Source organism: Schistocerca americana, chromosome 4 (genome assembly GCF_021461395.2).
Source record: "Schistocerca americana isolate TAMUIC-IGC-003095 chromosome 4, iqSchAmer2.1, whole genome shotgun sequence".
In the NCBI taxonomy this organism is placed as follows: Eukaryota; Metazoa; Arthropoda; class Insecta; order Orthoptera; family Acrididae; genus Schistocerca; species Schistocerca americana.
The window spans coordinates 430,988,001-431,008,566 of record NC_060122.1 but is presented as its reverse complement, the minus strand read 5'-3'; the positions used below and the strand labels follow the sequence as shown (position 1 = coordinate 431,008,566).

General features: G+C 41.3%; 1 protein-coding gene across 1 annotated transcript in view; it reads right to left on the bottom strand.

The window, feature by feature from the left end:
• Positions 1 to 20,566, bottom strand: part of LOC124612834 (alpha-aminoadipic semialdehyde dehydrogenase-like) — a 134,997-nt gene that overhangs the window by 7,479 nt on the left and 106,952 nt on the right. Inside the window, exon 6 of the mRNA XM_047141261.1 lies at positions 16,658 to 16,840. Coding sequence (XP_046997217.1) covers positions 16,658 to 16,840 — 183 coding nt within the window. The remainder of the gene's footprint in view (positions 1 to 16,657; positions 16,841 to 20,566) is intronic.

The window sequence follows — 20,566 nt, the reverse complement described above, 5'->3', positions numbered from 1 at the left end:
GAAGGAAGTCGGAGGTGCCCTTTCAGAGGAACCATCCCGGCATTTGCCTGGAGTGATTTAGGGAAATAACTTTTGGTCTGTGTTATGTTACAGTAAGGTGTCTTCTTCACTGGCTGGGTAAATGTAAGACCATAGATCTGTAGGTTCATGGTCCAGTACCTGGTCAATCCTATAACTTTCATATGAAAATAATTCATTTTTGAAAATATCAAGTAACTGGATAAATACAAAATCTACTCACCAAGTGGTGGCAGGAAAACAAACATATGAAAAGTATTATAGTTTGTAAGCTTTTAGAACCAGTGGCTCCTTATTCTAGCAGAAGGGTTGAAGGGGAAGGAAGAGGTGTGTAGGAAAGGGACAGATTAGGTTTAGGAAAAGGGCAAGAATTCATAAAAGAAACCCAGAGCGCCAGGTCAGAGCAGATTTACAGGACAGCATGAGAAGGAAAGACTGATTGTTGGGGACTGCACCAGATGAGATTTGAAGACCTGAGCAGTTACAGGTGGAAGATTACTGCCAAAACATTGTATAAGAGTTAATAAGGGCAAAAAGATGGCATGTGTGGTGAAACAGGCACCAAGGTCACAATTGTTACATTATAGAGCATGTTGTCCAGCAGGATATTGCATTTTGACAATATACACCATCTGCCTATGCCCATTGGTTTTAACAAATAACTTTGTGGTGGTCATGCTGATGTGAAAGACCAAACAGTGTTTACATAACAGTTGGTATACAACATTTGTCATTTCACAGGTGCCTCACCCTTTGATAGTGTGGCGCTGATGAGATCGACACCAGTATTGATCTGAGCATCATCTTTGAACCTAGCAAAACATTATCTTTGTGTAGTTCTGCCAGCCAGTTCTCTGTAACCCTTACTTGTGTGAAAAGGTAAATAAATGAACTCCTGATTATAAGGTGCTGTTTGGTGTATCACACCCGAGCATGCACCTCACTGGTGACCCCGAGTTGTAACGTATTCCATTTTTGCCATTTTACTGTGTCCGCGGCCTCCATGTCAGTTATTTTTGTGCATATTACATCAACACAACATTCGAACAATCGCTTCAGCCCAACGCCTAACGCCGGATTTTGTGATCCACATGCATCGTGTTGCGGGCGATGTACACCCACCAGGACTGCAACACGATGCCTCTCACTCGTCGATTACGCCGATTTCGCCAGACGTTTTCGTGCGTGCAACAATAAGTGAGGTTAGGAGTGTGCATGACTCCAGCTATCAGACGCCTTTGTTCCCGCCACATGTGCCCTTCCTTATCGACGATGCAGTTACCTCTTACGGATCTCTGTGCAGTGAAGGATCAATGCCGATTTCTGCAAATGCTCCGTTGGATAACCTACCGCTGCCAGGACAACGGTTTGCCATGCTGCAATCCATGCAGTACCACGTGGATTCCTGCCATGTGGCCAGAACTGCTTTGTTCACAGGTCAACCTCCTCAGCATCCAACCACACTCACACCTGCCTCAGTTCAGCATCAGCACATGCCTTCCTGCTTCAATACCTTGGCCTGCAACAGGAACAATGGCTTGTTATCTGTGCCTGACCTCCATCTCCGTCCTACTGCTACACCTCAGTGTTTTGTGCCACGACATTCACCTTGTCCGCACACTGTTTTGAGTGAAGTGACTATGAACAGTGAACATTCACACATTTTGCCCAATGTTCGACATCGTTTTCCTCACTGTGCTTTTGGACAGCCCATACCTCTGCAGCCTTCCTGCAATACAAGTGGCTCCGACTCTGACCGCACATCAAGTTTTCCATGGACTGGCACGCGTTATCAAACTTTGAACTTTTTCTCACCTTTTGCCCCCGCACTATCTCCAGTGGACCTTCTGCAACCGCAATTGACACATTACGGTGTCTCACCCGCATCGGCCTTCCACGTCATGACGGATCGCGCTCAACCACAACATGTCACTTTCACGCAGCCACTTGACTAGCCATCATCACTACATACCCTGTAGACACACCCTCCTGGAATACTGCAGCAACAACAGCTCGTTTCAGGCCGTGCCCCGATGAGTTCAACGCACCCTGTTCTTCCAAACGTTCTACAACGCTTACTGATGCTGCTGCCGTTCAATCCTGACAGGGCAACGACCTGGTTCAAAACTGTGGACGAAGTGTTCGACCATTTCAAACTCGACGAATCAACCAGATTTCTGTGCCTTATCACCCACCGGCACGATCAGGAGCACTTGATTGCTGACCTGGTCGATGCCCCGGACTCAGCTACCCGAGGTGTTTGTGCCTGTCCCCATACTATGCGATGACACACTGTTCGTTGTTTGTATCCCTTCATTCATTGCTCATGACACAACCTCCACCATTCCCTGCCACCTCGTGAAATGTGTTCCCCTCTCACCCATCGTCGACCTGGACATGCTTCGTGTGTTCACCACGCCCACCGGAGACATCGTCGTCATCGCTCCGTTCCTCCTGTAAACTGCCGGCCTACCTGTCGCCACATGACCAGCACGCCCAGTACGACGCCCGGTGTGCTTCAACGACTTCCAGGTTTGGTGGCTGGACCTTCCTTCACATCATCTACCAACACAGCTCGCCGATGACACTGTCGAGCTGACCGTGGTTCGGCTCCCGTGGACCACCCCTGCCGACGACATGGTCACCCTCCCCGGCCTCTCTGGAGTACTCCGTACTGCAGTGGGGGTGTTATGTGGCACCGATGAGATCGACACCAGCATCAATCTGAGCTTCATCTTTGAACCTAGCAAAACATTATCTTTTCGTAGTTCCGCCAGCCAGTTCTCTGTAAGCCTTAATTGTGTGAAGAGGTAAGTAAGTGAACTCCTGATTATAAGGTGTTGTTTGGTGTATCTCACCCAAGCATCCACTTCAATAGCTTATGTTTTCCCAGTGCTAAGGCTGGTGTAGGTGGTAGGAGGAGAGTGCATGTGGTAAGTCTTATAGTGAAGGTGGTAAAAGAGTAAGAGCCATAGGGCAGGGAGATGGGTGCAGAAAGAGTTAGGGTCTGACAAGGATATTGTGGAGATTGTGAGGGCAATGAAGAGCTAGTCTAGTTATAGTGGGTAAAATGTTGGACAGTGGGCAAAATGTCAGAAGCATGAATCTCATTTCAGGGCATGATTTTAGGAAGTCATATCCTTTTCAGGTAGCTCATTAATACATTTAAAGCCAGGATAATACTGAGTGGCAAGTTGTGTACTCACTTACAAGCCTTCCTAGAATTCCTCTCATCTAGCACTGCTTCACAACGCTTCCTCGGGTTCCTAACAACATGACCCTAACCTGTCCTCTGCAGAACTCCAGGGTCTTTTTACCCTAAAAGCTGATGAATCCATCATTATCCTCTCAGCAGACAAGGGATACTTGACCAACAGGGGTATGTAAGTGAAGATCTATGCTAGCTGTCTGACACCTCTATGTACAGCATCTACAATCAAGATCCCACCCCTGTGATTCAAACTGACTTGCAGTCCCTCCTTAAAATCTATGGCCCCTCACAAGGACCAAAACCTCATTCCATAGAACTTCTTACCCCACCCAAACCATGCATCCTCAACTTTTACCTTCTTCATGAGATTCACAAACCTTATCACACTGGCTGTCCCATAGGTGTGGACTTCAAAGCACCCACTGAATGTATATCTGCCTTAGTTGATCAACGCCTGCAACCCATAGTGCAAAGACTTCCATTTCCTAGATCATCTGAAATTTGTGCCCACTCCCACCACACACCTTGCTTGTCACCATTGATGCCGCTTCCCTCTAGACCAACATCCCAAACATACATGGTCTGTCTGTTCAGCCAGTGCCCAACTGATTTCAAACTCATGACATCCTTCCTGCTTGACTTAATCAACTTTATACTTACCAACAACTACTTTACCTTTGAGGGACAGGCATACAAACAGATAAGGGGCACAACCATTGGAAGGAGGATGACTTCCTCCTATGCAACCCTTTTCATGGCTCAGTTGGAAGGGACTTTCCTGGGATCCATAAGCCTTCAGGCCTGGGTTTAGTTTAGATACACTGATGACATCTTTTCCATGTGGACTCATGTTGAAGCTGAGCTTTTAAAATTCCTAGAATCTCTGAACAGATTACTCCAATTAAATTTCACATGATCCTATTCCAGATCTCATGCTGGTATCCTTGAAATTGATCTCATCCTCACTAATGATCAGTTGCATACTTCTGTTCACATTAAACCTACTAAAAACAACAGTATCTGCCTTTGGCAGTTGCTATCCTTACCATTTCAAACATTCCCTCCCATACAGCTTTGGGATTCAAGACAAACAAATTTGTTCTGATGCAGACTCTTTACAGCAATAGACCATCATCTTCAGTGGACATAATTATCCCATGAGCCAAGTCCAAAAGCAGATTTCCTGGACCAGCACATCCAATCCTGGTACTGCTGAGCCCTCCAAAAATCAGGTTACGAGTACTCCATTTGTCATTCAGTATTATCCTGGCCTTGAATGTATTGATGAGATACTTCAACAAGGCTCTGACTTCCTAAAACCATGCCTTGAAATGAGGTTAATTCTGTCTGACATGTTGTCCACCATGCCTAGAACAGCTTTTTTTTAGCCCTCCCAATCTCTGCAATATCCTTGTCAGGTATTATGCTCCTTTTGCACTCATCTCCCTATCCTATGGCTCCTACCCCTGTGCCCATCCCCATTGTAAGACTTGCCCTATGCACCCTCTCCTACCATGGCCTATACCAGGACAGTAACCAGCAAAACATATACTATCAAAGGGAGAGACACCTGTGTAATGACACGTCATGTACCAGCTGTTACATAAACACTGTTTGGTCTTTAACGTTGGCATGATCACCACCTAGTTATCAGTTAGGATGAGTGGGAATAGGCAGTGGATGTACACTGAGAACATACAGTATCCTGTTGCAGTGCATGCTCTACAGTGTGACTGTCATGACCTCAGTTTCTGTTTCATCACACATGCCATCAGGATTCTTTCCCCAGACATGGGTTTCTCATAACTCCACAGGTGGGAACAGGTACTACAACAAGCCTTGTTTACACCACCCACCTGGCCTTAACTTATGTTAATTTCTTTGGTCTTAGCATTTCTTCACAGTAACTATTCTTTCTTCACTCCCATTTAGTTTCCCACATCTTTCATTTTCTGTCTTATCTATTTTTCTCCACCCCACCCCACCTCCATCACATGCAATCCTACTTAGCTTTCCACTCTTAATAACTTGTCCATAATGTTTTGGCAGTGATGTCTTTCTTGCATATTACCCCATGTTCCATCTTTAAGCTCTCAGGTTTTCAAATCTCATCCGATGCAGTCCCCAACAGTCAGTCTTTCCTTCTCATCCTGTCTGGTAATTCTCCCCTGACTTAGGGTTCTGGGCAACTTTTCTGTATTCTATCCTATTCCTAGGCTTCACCAGTCCTTTTCCTTCACCCCTCCCCTTCAAACCATCTGCCATAAGAAGGAGTCACTGGCTCCAAAAGCTTGCGAGTTTTAGTACATTTATGCCGCCACCTAGTGAGTAGATTTTGTATCTATCCAATTACATTATGCCAGAATTTTTTCTGTCACTTGTGAATTATTCTTTACATCAGGAAACAATTTGTATTTGTGAAAATGTCAGGAATACTGTAGTTTGGAGTTGACCTGAACTGCAGGTCTCCTTATAATTGGCTAAGAAAGGTCATAGGGAGACAAAAATGATAAGCCATTTCTAATAGGACATGCCTAGAAAAGCACTTTGGTATTCTAACCAACTATAAGGTTGAGAACAACATTAATTTCTACTGTATATCACATTATACATTTATTGTGATAACTGCAACCAAGGTGCTATAACGGGTTGCTTTTAGGGATTTCATTTTAAGACTGAAAGTGTCACTGTGTGTGTCTGTATGTTGTTGTCTACATTAATAAATTAAATGCTTAGGGTAGCTATCTCTCTAGTATGCCTTTCTCTGATACTACAGTCTCATTGTTCAGACATGTAATTTGTCTTTGATGTCTTTGTTGTTTTTATCCACAACAGCTATTTTCATTGCTTTATATTTTGATATCCATGGAAATGAGGCATACAACAAGCACTATACAAAGTCTTCATGTCTTTTTTTTTTTTGTTGAAATATACTGTGCTTTATATACTATTAATTAGTTATATCTTTGCTGTAACTATCTGTACAAGGTGACATGCTACATTATTCACCACTAAGGTAATCCTCTCTTTGCCAGATCTAATTAGATCTGCATCATTGTCTCTTTCTTTTTAGCACAAACTGATGTGATAAAGACTTTAAATCTTACCAGGGAAAAAGTCAACAGTTGCTATTGTCCCTAGCTTTTTAAATACCAACTGAGGGAAACATAAATTGTGATTTTGCAATATATGCTGGTTGTCATATAAAACACTGTTTGTTCAAGATAAATCACTCCATATATAGAGTTTCAGGAATTTCCAGTTTACATGTCAGCAATATGGGATTATAGTTATGTAGGTCACTGCAGTATACATTGTACCGATGGATCTGACATCATCTGTGAGTCACTGGAGATCACAAATATATATTTTCACAACAGTAGTGTTAATCAACTTCCAGAGTTCATCTGGAGTGTGAAATAACCCACAGGTTGCAGGGCTTTATGACTTAAGATGTTCTTCAGTGTCGCACGTTATAATGTCTGCAGAGTTAATCCTTGAAGCAGATGAGAATTAAGTTGGATCAATACATTATATTTTCCTTTTGTTAATAGAAATAAACTTTAAAGTCATAGATTACACTCGAGTTAAAAAAAAATAAATAAATAAAACATCAGCAAGTGCCTAGACTCTAAATTTTGTGCAATGATATATATTAATATACAAGATTACTGGTGTTCAGTTATATTTTTTTCTCTTTTCACAATCAAGCCTGTTTCATCTAATTCTCCAACTTGTTTCTTTAGTAGTTTATCAACATTTTTAATATTTGAAGGTTTATCTTCATTGGCTTTAGTTATTCTGTCATGTACAAGCATAAAAAAGAAAATTACAGAAATTTATTAATTTGCAGAGAGACAGTTGGAATGGTTAGCACTTACGTTCAGAGCATGTAACTCCTAGCACAGCTGATTGAAACAGATAAATTTTTCACCATGCCAGACCTAGAGACAAATAAGATGGGTAGAGGGGATTGGATGGGGGGTTATGGAATACTCTTCTCATGCCAACTTTTGTGTGCATCATGAAGAGACATCCCTTAGCTTACAGAAGCTGCCCCTGGCTTTGTAGATGTTCAAAATGATACCTATGTTGTTAGGACCCAGGGCAAGTAAGAACTACTCCATTTCCTCCAAGAGCTCATTTTCCCAACTGTATTTTATCTGTTTCTTCTTCAAATTCCAAGCCAACATTCTGGACATTGATTTTCAGATCACTGATGCACATGTAGGAATTCCAGTTTCATGTTTCACACGAAACAAAGTCTAATTGGGATGGAAGAGAGCATGATGCAGGTCACTCTTGAAGTCACCACTTGGTAAAAATTATTCAGAAAGATGGCAATAGTGGAATGATTCCATTGTCAAATCTAACACTATCACAAATTATACTTGTTACATTGAAATAGATGCTGTTGCTTGTTGTGCAGTCCCACTGTAGGAATTCCACGCAAGAGTCTTGCAGAATAAAGCTGTGTGCCAGTGAGTGAAGTTAACATGAATTTATTGCCAACAAAAAAATTTACAGATATATTGCCTGCATACAATACAATCATTCACAGCGAACTGAGAATGGCTGAAGTGGCAAAGATATTCCTCCATGAGGGAGGGCTAACTAATATCTGAGAGTTTTATTTGTGTGATATTATGTGTCATCAGTGATTAGATATGCAAAGAGCCTCACTCAAACGTATTGTGGAGCCCTAGTGGGAAGAGACCAACGAATGTACCAGCTGCCCCCGTGTTCTTCACACAATTGCTCATGACCAGCCCCACCAGGGTTGGCTGCAAGGCAGGACACAACTAGACCATTTTATGGTGTAGAAACCCAGTAGTGGTGCCACAGCCCCTCCACCCACCCAACTTTGATCCATGTGGTACTGTCTAAGATTGGAGGGAGCTCATTGGATATGGCTGTAGCAAAACTGCTGGTCATTGCAGAAGTTCTCAAGCTGCAGAAGTGGAAGGGTCATTTATGCAAAATGATTCCTTACATTGTGTAAGGAGTGTAAACACTGGATGATTGAACAGTGGAAAAATGTTGCGTGGAATGACAAATCATGCTACACAATATGGCGATCTGATGGTAGGATGTGGGTATGGCGAATTCCTCATGAACATCATCTGCCAGCGTATGTAGTGCCAACAGTAAAATTTGGAGGCAGTGGTGTTATGGTGAGGTCATGTTTTTCATGGAGGGGATTTGCATCCCTTGTTGTTTTGTGTGGCACTATCACAGCACAGGCCTACATTAATGTTTTAAGCACTTTCTTGCTTCCCACTGTTGAAGAGCAATTCAGGGATGGCAATTGCATCTTTCAACATGATCAAACTCCTGTTCATAATGCACGGCCTGTGGTGGAGTAGCTACATGACAATAGGATCCCTGTAATGGACTAGCCTGCTCAGAGTCCTGACCTGAATCCTATAGAACACCTTTGGGATGTTTTGGAATGCCAACTTTGTGCCAGGCCTCACCAAATGACATTGATACCTCTTCTCAGTGTGGTACACCATGAAGAATGGGCTGCAATTCCCCAAGAAACCTTCCAGCATCTGATTGAACGTATGCCTGTGAGAGTGGAAGCTGTCATCAAGGCTAAGGGTAGGCCAACACCAAATTGAATTCCAGCATTACCAATGGAGGGCACCACAAACTTGTAACTCATTTTCAGCCAGGTGTCTGGATACTTTTGATCACATAGTTTAAGTGCTGCATTGGGTGTTTCAGAACAGAATTTCACAAGTCCACTGCTCTGCGGGAGGTAGGCTGTGGCGTGGTGGTACTGAATGCTGCAAAGATAACATAGCTTGAAGAACAATACAGACCTGAACTGGTAGCCCTGATTGGTTGTTATGGATGCTGTGCGGCTGAAACACAGTACCCATAGCTGTATGCTCTCACCATCATTCCCACCATTGTGTATGGCAAGGGTGCTACTTTGACCCAACACATATTCAACTGTGGAAAGAATATGTTAGTGACCTTCTGACTCTGGTAAGTTGCCAACCAGATTGAGGTCGACATGTAATGGACCTTTCAGTATTGCTACTACTTTGACTGTGTGTATCAACTAGTCTTGCAACTCTGACAAGATATGCAGATTTGAGTCAACAGTTTGCACTCTCACGTCACATCAGGCCAGACAAATCATTCTGTAAAAAACAAAGTAGTAGAGCATACATCCGGTGCAACAGTCAGTGTAAACTATTGAAGATAGGCTTCCTCATAGCTAACTGAATTAGTGGTCAGAGCCGGTGTTGCGATACATCATACCAGACTTGTGTGGAGGAACAGAAGATGATGCGCCACTCCATTTTCAATCAGGATGCTGCATCTTGTAGAGGTTCACAGGTTTGTGGCTCCTGTTGCACTACAGTAAGATCCCTGTAGTTGATGCTAACTGACAGTGCATGGATCAAGACAATTAATGCTCCTGAGGTGCTGAAAATCAGTGGTAAATTATTTGACATAATCCATGTGGTGGAACAGATGTGGAAAACAATAGATTCCAGGATTCCATATTGAGCCTGCAAGCAGTCGGTGGTTGTGTAATTTGTTGTTGATGTACCGTAAGTGTCTTCTTTGAATTGCCACGTGGCCTCATACATGGCTAGCGGATCCTAATTGTAAACTGACCATTTGTGTTAAGACTCTGTTAGCTTCTGTGGAAAGAAAAGTCTTGGTGGCTTGTAGCAAGCTGAGCTTAATTTGGCTGAGCACCTGTTGCATTTTTGGAGTCCAAAATCGAACCTGTTGGCCGAATGTGTTGTTCCCAGCCAAGCCAATGGTGCTTGTATAGCTGCCACCTGTAGCATCTGCAGAAACTGATCATGCTGAGGAAATGCTGCAACTACTGGTAGTTTGTTGGCTATGAGAGATGACAGAATAAGTCAAGTGCATTGGGTTGTGGGTCAAAATCCAGCTTGACTGATGGAGTGTCCTAGAAATATTACTTCCATTTGTCAAAGCTGGCATTTATCTTCATTCATCACAACTCCAAAATGTTCAAGGGTCTCTAAAATAAATCAAATATTATCCAAGTATGAGAAATAGAATGGAAATTTGGGGAAGTGTTGTATATTTGAGCTGCATTTTTTTAACCATAAGGCATGAATATTTATTTATTTAATTATTCCATGTGATGTGATGGTACACAGTGTGTTGCAGATATCTGAAAATGTCATTTAACATTGTTAACATGTATTAATGTAAGCCTATAGTATTCTAATGTATTATATTGCTCAATGTTTTCAATTTAGCACAAACAGCAAGATTACTGTTCTAAGTATTCATTTACAGAGTAAAAACAGTGACACAACAAATATAACTTCATGGCTTTGCTAAATTTTATGTTGTCTTTGATGGACTTAATACTAGTGGGAAGATTGTTGAATAGTTGGAGGCCCATGTGGAAAACTCCCTTTTTACACAGTTGAGTGTTTGTACGTATAACATGCAGGTTTGCGTTTTTCCTGGTGTTGTGTTCATGTATTTCATTATTTTTTACGACTCTGGGGTCAGTTGGCACTATATGTTTTCTGAAGAATTATGGGTGTCTCAAGAATGTAGAGGCAAAGCAGTGTAAGGATTTCCAACTTTCTGAAGATGGGTTTGCAGGAGTCTCTGGGTTTGCTCCCATTAATAATCCTCAATGCTCTCTTCTGGATTCTGAATGTGCTCAGAGCAGTTGGAGCATTTCCCCAGAATATTACACCATATTTTAGGTGGGCTTGTATATAAGCGTAGTATGCACTGGTTAATGTTTTCAGGCTAGCACATGTTTTCAGTACACTCAATGCATAACAGCCAGTACAAATCCTGGCATTTACCCTTCCTGTATGTGTATTCCATTTCAGGTTATCTTGGACCCACAGACCTAGGAATTTGAAAACAGTGTCGGTATCTATTGACTGGTTATTTATAGTGACAGATGGCTGAGAGGAATTTGCATTTTGTGTTGTGTGGAAGTTCATGGAAGCTGTCTTTTTGGTGTTGATAGTTAATCTGTTGATTTTTGCCCAGTTGCTGAGTTGATCAGTAGCCACGTTCACAGCTTTTTGCACCGCCTCTGTATTCTCCCCTTTGAGGAGTACAGTTGTGTCATCAGCAAATATTATTGTTTTGTGTGCATCAACATTCAGGCTCAAGTCATTAATATACAGGAGGAAAAGTAGGGGTCCCAATACTGAGCCCTGTGGAACACCTTGCTTTACAGTTTTATTACTTGATAGTATTTCGGTTATTGAGCTGCTTTGTCTATTAGTATATTTCATGCTGAATCTCTGTATCCGATTGGTTAGGAATGTAGCAATCCAGTTGTTTGCAATTCCTCTGATACCGTAGTGTTCTAATTTTTCCAGTAATATTTTGTGGTCAACAGTGTCAAAAGCCTTTGACAGATCCAGAAATATGCCTGTTATGGGTTGTTTTCTATCTAACAGTTCTAAAAGCGTATTTATACACTCACATACTGCAGTTTCTGTAGATTTGTTGCTTCTGAACCCATGTTGAGCTAAACTTAGTAAATCTTTTTTTTTCAATGAAGTCCATCATTTTTTGGACATTATTTTTTCAAAAACTTTAGAAAAGCAGGGTGAGATTGAGATAGGCCTGTAGTTATTCATATCTTTATTATCACCTTTTTTGAAGACAGGAATTACTTTAGAAAGTTTCAGAGCTTCAGGGAAGAAACCGGCCTGGAAAGAACAGTCACAGAGGTGAGTTAATGGTTCAGCAATTGTGTGTTCACATTTTTTTATTACAGCTGCTGGGATACCATCAATTCCAGCTGAATATGAATTTTTTAACTCTCTGAGGGCTTTTGCAACATCATTTTCAGTGACTTTGGTAATGAAAATTGACTCTGCACATGTGTGATATTTTTGGTTTGCTGGTTGGTAATTTGTGTTAGGATTATTTTGGACCAGTTTTTCAGCTATGCTTGTAAAGAAATTTTTGAATGAGTTCACCACAACTTTGGGATTAGATATAGATTCATTGTGGAGTTTGATTTCTGTGTTCATAAATGAAGCTTTCATTTCCCCTCTTTCCCTTTTTATGATATTCCACATTGATTTTACTTTATTGCTGGATTTGTCAATGTACTCATCATTCTGCATCCTTTTTGCTTATCTTATCACTCTTCTTAGGATACATGTGTAGTTTTTATAGTATTCTGTTAGTTGGGGGGAGTCACTACTTTGTTTACATAACATGTGGAGTATTCTTTTATGTTTGCAAGAGATTTTTATAGCTGGTGTAATCCAACTCTTGTTTCTATTATTATTTAGAGCTGAAACAAAGTTTTCTGCAGTTCTAATTATGCCCTCTGTAGCAGTAGAATGAGTAGAATGCTGAACAAGTAAGCACAAGCCAAACTGTGAGTAAAGTCTTGGGTATTCCTTATTGGTAATGGTCAGATACTGTGTGGAGATTCAGGGCACAATAATCACTAGACAATCTGTACGTTCTGGCTTTTTTAGGAACTGTGTGTATGTACAAAGCCCCTAGACCATACAGCGACCTGACTATGCTTGCCTGCAACAATTCATTGATAGTGGTTTTTGATGCTCGTAATCTGTCTGGTACAAGCCTGCATGCTTTTTGGTACACTATTAGGCGTATGTTAATTTTGTGCACTGTGTCATGTCTGACACCTCTCTGTTTATACATTACACACACTCCAGGGGGAAAACAGGGCACAGGTAGTGGGTGCATGCATACTGTTAGGGAGGTACGTAATACTGATCTGTATCTTTGATGGGTCATAGGATGCAGTATGCACTGACTTTCTATATCTGCAGCTCATTGCTACTTCAGCAGGTGCTGTCTCATTTGCGCCAGTATTTGCAGATGGTGGTGCTGTTCCCACAGTAACTGCCTTAGATAAGATTGCATAGCATCCAGTTCCCTACCTCATGAGTGTGTCCAAGCTTCCAACTCAAAATTTTCAATGTGCACCCTAAGCCTGTCCTTTTTCCTCCTTCATAACTCTTCATCGCTGCTTGTAGTCCACACTTTGAAGCCCAGTAGCTATTAAATAGTTATAGGCATATGTCATATGGGACTAGAAGAATCGCAGGCCAGAGTGGCCAAGTAGTTCTAGGCACTACAGTCTGGAACCGTACGACCGCTACGGTCGCAGGTTCGAATCCTGCCTCGGGCATGGATGTGTGTGATGTCCTTAGGTTTGTTAGGTTTAACCAGTTCTAAGTTCCAGGGGACTGATGACCTCAGAAGTTAACTCCCATAGTGCTCAGAGACATTTCAACCATTTTTTTGACTAGAATAATCACTTACAAAGCTGCATTGAATGTGCTTGTGGACCAGCAATACTGAATACTGATTCCTTAGTACTGATTTTCCTGAGGTTCCCCAGTTTTAGGTCAGGGGAGACATGAAACTAATGGAGAAAACCAATGCCTATGATTGGTTCATGAACATTTGTGACTACATACTGCCATGTAAATTTTTCATGCAAACTGAGGTCCATAGGGCGCACAGATGTTCCGCATGGCCTGATACAAGTGTTGTTTGTGATGCGCAGTTCGATTATGGATGTTTTGTGTGCCATTTGTGGCAGTTTCACATGAATGGAGCTCACTTCAGAGCCTGTATCTATATGGATGGATAGATTTGTTGCATTGTCTAACAAAGGCCAGCTCCAGTAACAAAGATATTCCTTCCTGCAGGAGCGCTAGAAAAATCACTACCAGAATGTTTATTTGTGTGATATTTCTTGTCATTGATGCAACCCAACTTGGGTCTGCATCAAAGTAATTGTTGCAATAATCTCTCCACTTTGTCAGTTTTCACACCTTCCCTGCCAAACTGTATACTATCTACAGCTTAGGTGTCCATAGTCAACAAAACTGCTTCAGCAATGAATGTCTCAACAATTACACTAATAACATCTCCTAGGCTACATTGTCAGCATTCACCCCAATAAACATCATCCAGAAATTAGTCTCTTGGGCAGTCTCCTTCCTCCCAACATCTATTTTCTTCTAGCAGCAAAGTTCATACTTTCAAGTAACTCAGAGCCTCTTCCCATGTCATCCAGTACCAGTAAGGCCTTGGATTGCCTCAATGGAGTAATCCAGCAGAGTTATAATTTTTTTAAAGTAAATCTATTTAATAATATCACATTATTCGCCATACCCACACCCTGCCATCGGATCACCATATTGTGTACCATGATTTGTCATGTGATAATCTCTTTTTGTCATGTGATAATCTCTTCCCCCTGAGTCTTCTGTTGTCACCACCATCTGACTTTATCAGGATTCTTGTCAAATCCTATGAAATGCCTAGACCTCCATTCATAACACAAGAACCTACCCTTGCAACTAGCCCTACTGTAAAACTTGCCCTCTGCACCACCCACTACCACCTACTCTGGTCCACAATAGTAAAGTACACAGTATTAGCAAGCAAGGCCACATTCAGAACTAATCTTGTTATTTACTAAAATGTTTTCATAGTATTGTTTTCTATGTAGTAATAGCCTCATCCACATGTGCAGAACACAAGAATGAACACAGATGAACTATCACCTTGGGAATATCCAATATTCTGTTGCTGAACATGCTCTACACTTGTACAGCATGACGCCAGAGACCTGACTGTGTGAAACACCACTGAGGCCATTTACATCCCTCGTTCCTGAAATTCGAATATGAGAAGCTGCAATCTAACATAACCTCTCATCTCACCACACCCTTCCTCCTCAGAGAAGTCTATTCTTTCTTAAACTGTATTTTGCATGGCCTGTTCTCTCTTTCTTACCATCCTCAGCTATTTTCTAATATATTCCATGAAGACAGAACCTGTTGTACAGAAAAACAGGAATGCTGTCATTATTTATTTTGCATGTGTCTATTGGCTGTAGTGGGAGCTGAGCCATCTGAAGGCAAACACCACATTCCTTATGCACATAATCTGCTACAGCTTCATTGAGTACTTACTAGTGAAGATACATTATCAACAGCTTGCTTGTGAAGTTTATCTGGCATGAAAAATTTCTGTATCCCTTTTAGCAGCATTTGTACCTTAGTGGCCATTATTATTACAACTGTGGCTTCTATCATAAATCTCAGTTTTAATTAGAGCATCTACATTTATATACGTACTCCTCATGACACTGTAAGTCCATGGCAGAGGGCACCATATACTACTATTACTAATCATTTTCGTCCCTGATCTACTTGCAAACAGAGCATGGGAAAAAGCCCTAACTTCTTGCATCTTTCCTTCTTGTTCCTTATGTGAAATATACGTTGGCAGCTATAGAAACATTCTGCAGTCAATCCCAAATGCCAATTCACTAAATTTCCACAAGAGTGCCTCACAAAAAGAATGTCATCTTGTCATCTTCCATCCAGGGTTTCCTATTTCAGTTCATCAATTATCTCCATAATACTTTCGTGCTGATTGATATTTCCAGTAACAAAACCAGCAGCATGCCTCTGAATTCATTCAAAGTCTTCTTTAAATCTGTCCTGGTGGGGATCCCGAACACTCAGTACTCAATAAACAACTCAGTAGGTTTCACTAGTGTCCGATGTATTGTCTCCTTTTATGGATGAGCTACACTTTCCCAAAATTCTTGCACTAAAACAAAGTTGGACATTTGTGTCCCTTACTAACAGTCTGATGTAGTCATTCTGTTTCATATAGCTTTGCGTCATGTATGCCTGGATATTTAATCAATGTTACTGTATCAAGCATCACCTTGCTAATGCTATATTTGAATGTTACAAGATTATTTTTCCAACTCATTTGCAATAAATTACATTTTCCTACATATATGACAAGCAACCTTTCATTACACCAACTAGAAATTCTTTCTGAGTTGCTCCTATGGTCACTCAATGATGACATCTTCCTGTACACCACAGCATCATCAGCAGACAGCCATAAATTGCTGCTGATCCTGTCCGTCAGATCATTTACTTGTACAGAAAATAACAGCAGCCCTGTGACACTTCCCTAGGGGCACTCCTGATGATACCTTTGTCTCTGATGAACATTCACCATGGAGGACAACATACTGGGTTTCATTACTTAAAAAGTCCTCAAGCCCCTCACATATCTGGGAACCTAAACTGTGTAGTCAGAACTTTGTCAACAGTGTTATGTTTCCATAAATCTAATAATATAGAATCTACCTGTTATGCTCCATCCATAGCTTGTATGATTATCATGTGAGAAAAGGGCAAGCTGAGTTTTGCAAGAGTGATGATTTCTAAGTCCATGCTGATTTTTGCCATTCCTTCCAAACATTTCTAGTGCTATCCCTTACCTACCTGTAATCAGTTGTAAGTAACGTATGTAGCATGCCTTCAGAAATATTTGGCTGGAATTTTTGTTTACCTATAACTTTGGAAGTTAATTATGAAATATTATTTTCTGCATAACACTTACATTTCCACCAAATTCAATTGTACCTCCAGCCGCCAGTGCTTCTTTAATGGTATTCTGGAATGCAGTTACAGTCTGGGAGCTGTGTACTGGTCCATACAAAACACCTTCCTGCAGAGGGTCTCCCATCTTTTTAATAATCTGAGCATAGGCTTCTTTCAGTTGCTGCAATACTTGTTCATAGATCTGAAATAAAAGTAAAAAAATTCAGTAAATATTTACATAATACATTCAATGTTGTAAATGTACTAACAAATTTTATCTGTATGTTTATCCACAAGCAATATAGGGGTGTATATTTGCATATTTGTATCTCTCTCTCTCTCTCTCTCTCTCTCTCTCTCTCTCTCTCTCTCTCTCTCTCTCTCTCTGTGTGTGTGTGTGTGTGTGAGAGAGAGAGAGAGAGAGAGAGAGAGAGAGAGAGAGTAAATGGGGGGGGGGGGGGGGGAGATTGGGAGTGTTTCACTTATTTCACCAATTGTTTCTCTATTGCAATTCTGCTGTTAGGTAATAAATTATTGTTATTATCAAAGACAATAATACACATTTTAGTACTGAACTACCCAGGCAAGGGAAGGCCTCAAGTCTGTTTCTGATAAAGAGCAAGTGGCACCAAATAACTGACTGGTCAATGGCAAAAACAGTACGAAATTAAATAGCAGGCAAGAACCATTAACAGTGTACAAACAAAGCAAACATAGCAGACAGAGAGAAAAATCAAGTGCAAGCAAGTAACTGTAAGTGAAAATAAGATTGACCATCAGAAAGCTTCAGAAACATCAACACAATACTGCAAGGAAAGCCCACAAACTTTCTTCCTTGCTTTCTCCACCAGTTTTGACAACTGAAGATATGAACACAAAACAAAACAATGCTGGATGGCTCAAGCTGGCGAATCTCAGTTTCAGTATCTGAGTAAAACAAGGATACTAAAACCCTCCCCCCCCCCCCCCCCCCCCCCCCCTTAACAGGCACCTAGGGCCAAAAATAAAGAGACTTGTGTTTTGCACTGTGTGGCAAGAGGTAGGTAGCACTGTGATGGTAGGCTTGCCAGCAGCTCCAGCATCACCTCAATTCTGGGGTTTCCATCACTATGGCATCCTGTTTATCTGCTGACTGATTCATTTGTTGCTATCATTGTTGCTGTTGTTGGTGGAAGTGACTCAACCTCAATTGGGTGCCAGTCTGTGCTGGTTTGATTCTCAGCTGTTGTCATAGCTGCTGCTGGTAGTGATGGCATGGGTGCAGGCTGTAACAGTGCTGTGGCCGTGGCCGTGGTGCAAACCTATGAGCACTTGCAGTCTTTGGATAAGACCTAAAAGTGCTGTTGCTGAGGGTGATGGGGTTGGAGGGCCCTGCACTGGTTTGAGAAAGCTCCTGTATTTGTGATGGCCACAGCTAATATGCTGACAGATAAAGTACTCTGGTATGGCTGCAATGAGGAAAGCTTAGTGCTCATTGTGCCTGAGAATGATGTGTCCCACCCACCTTCTGGCTGAATGTGGATGCCCACACAGTAGTACCCTTCTAGTAGCAGCATGTGTAACATGGACTCAGTGCTTATTGTGTAGGTCACATTGTCCAGTGTCATGCACAGCTTTTGCCTATGCAGTACCTTGGCCAGGCTGCATCCACTGACTGGGATGGTTCAGTATGTTTCCAGAAACATTATAATATTTCAGTGGGCATTGATGCCACTGCTTTCCTCATATGTGCCTTAATAGACTTCCATTTCAAAGTTCAACACTGAGTGGAAAGGGGTCGTGGCCAGGTGCTGTATTACGCTGCATTGGCAGAATGCCTCAAATTCTGCAAAACAACTGGTATCCATTGTCAGATACTAAAGTGTATGGTGCTTCCTCCATAGTGAAAATGGAAGCTAGAGCTCTGATTATAGTAAGTGTGGTTGCAGAAGCGGTTCATGCCACATAATAAAAATTGGAGAGTGCATCCACCCAGCCCCGGATCTACGATATTTTCTAACTGGGGCAAAAACTTGGCAGTAGCAACCGTCTCCCCTTGAGCATTTGAGATAGGATGTCAAACACTTAAAAAATGATTGTTAAAAATTATGTTCATTTTGTAGAGTTTGATTTAAAAGACATAGATGTTTGAGGAAATATAAGATGTGTTGTTTGGCCTGAAGTATGCCAAAGTACAGTGCCATGCCTCCCTTGCACAGCATTGTTCAATTGCACAACATTGTATTTTACTCTGTGGAATTGAAAACATGTATATTTTGTAATGGAAGCCATAAAACTTATATTCAGTACAGTGGAAATTAAAATGTCCTGTGGTGCCTCTTGTGCTCCTAGTTGGCCTGTTTGACATCCTACCCCACTTAAAAAAAAACTCACAATTAATACTGGGTGGAATTATTTGTGACTTGGAGAATAAGAACTCTTCAGAAAATTTTCACTCGTGATGGCCTGTTAGCTAACAGCTTTCTTTTTTGTGTCACATAAAATGAAATATAGGAAATATAAAACCAGTATAGACAAGAGGCAAGCAATACAGTACACATTTCTTCAGTCCTTAGGTCCCAGCACCTTTTTCTCTCTAATCTTGCTACTGCTTTACATGGCGTACTTTTTTCTGCGAAAGAATCTATTACCTCATCAAAGTTTTTCAAACATTTTATGCATGAAAAATCAAAGTGTCATTGTCTGACACTGAAAAAGCTGTTAATACAAATAATACCCAAGACTGGTGTGGTTTCTTGATCTGATTATGTCTATTTTGTCACTTTCTGCAAGATAAAATGAAATAGGCTTTTCTACTATTACAGCAGTTGTAACACACTCCAAATAAGCGAGACTGTTTTGGCACAAATGATCATTTTATCCCCCTCATTTATGTAAATAACATGCCACAATATAATACATGAAGTACCAATATCAATTGCCTTTTAGGACTACTACAAGCAGAAAGTTTTATATATATATGAAGATGGTATCTGTTCTTTCAGACATGTCCAAAAGAACAGATATCATTAGTGATCATGCAGCTCGTTAGAATGAAATTACAATGAAATGAATACCCCTGGTTGCATACAGGCATTGGTATAAGTCAGACAGTTGAAAATGTGTGCCCCAACCGGGACTCGAACCCGGGATCTCCTGCTTACATGGCAGATGCTCTGATCCATCTGAGCCGCCAAGGACACAGATGATAGTGTGACTGCATGGACTTATCTCTGGCATGCCTCCCATGAGACCCACATTTGCAGCTTATTGTCCCACACTATATTCATAGTGCCCCTACCCTTTATACTCATTACTCGTGGCTTTACTGCCAATTTCCGTAAGACTTTGGGCACTCTTTGTGCATCCACACAGAAGGAGATGGTCAAATGGCCAGTGAGCCATAACTCTTATATATAGGGAAACATTCCACGTGGGAAAAATATATCTAAAAACAAAACTGATGTAACTTACCAAACGAAAGCGTTGGTACGTTGATAGAGACACAAACGAACACAAAGTGTGTCTATCAACATACCAACGCTTTTGTTTGGTATATATATATATATAAAAACAAAGATGATGTGACCATACAAAAGTGCTGGCAGGTCGATAGAAACACATACATACACACAAAATTCTAGCTTTCGCAACCAATGGTTGCTTCGTCAGGAAAGAGGGAATGAGAGGGAAAGACGAAAGGATGTGGGTTTTAAGGGAGAGGGTAAGGAGTCATTCCAAACCCGGGAACAGAAAGACTTACCTTAGGGGGAAAAAAGGACAGGTATACACTCGCACACACACACATATCCATCCGCACATACACAGACACAAGCAGAGAAATATATATATGTGTGTGTGTGTGTGTGTGTGTGTGTGTGTGTGTGTGAAGATTATATATATATGAAGATGGTATCTGTTCTTTCAGACATGTCCTCGGTGGCTCAGA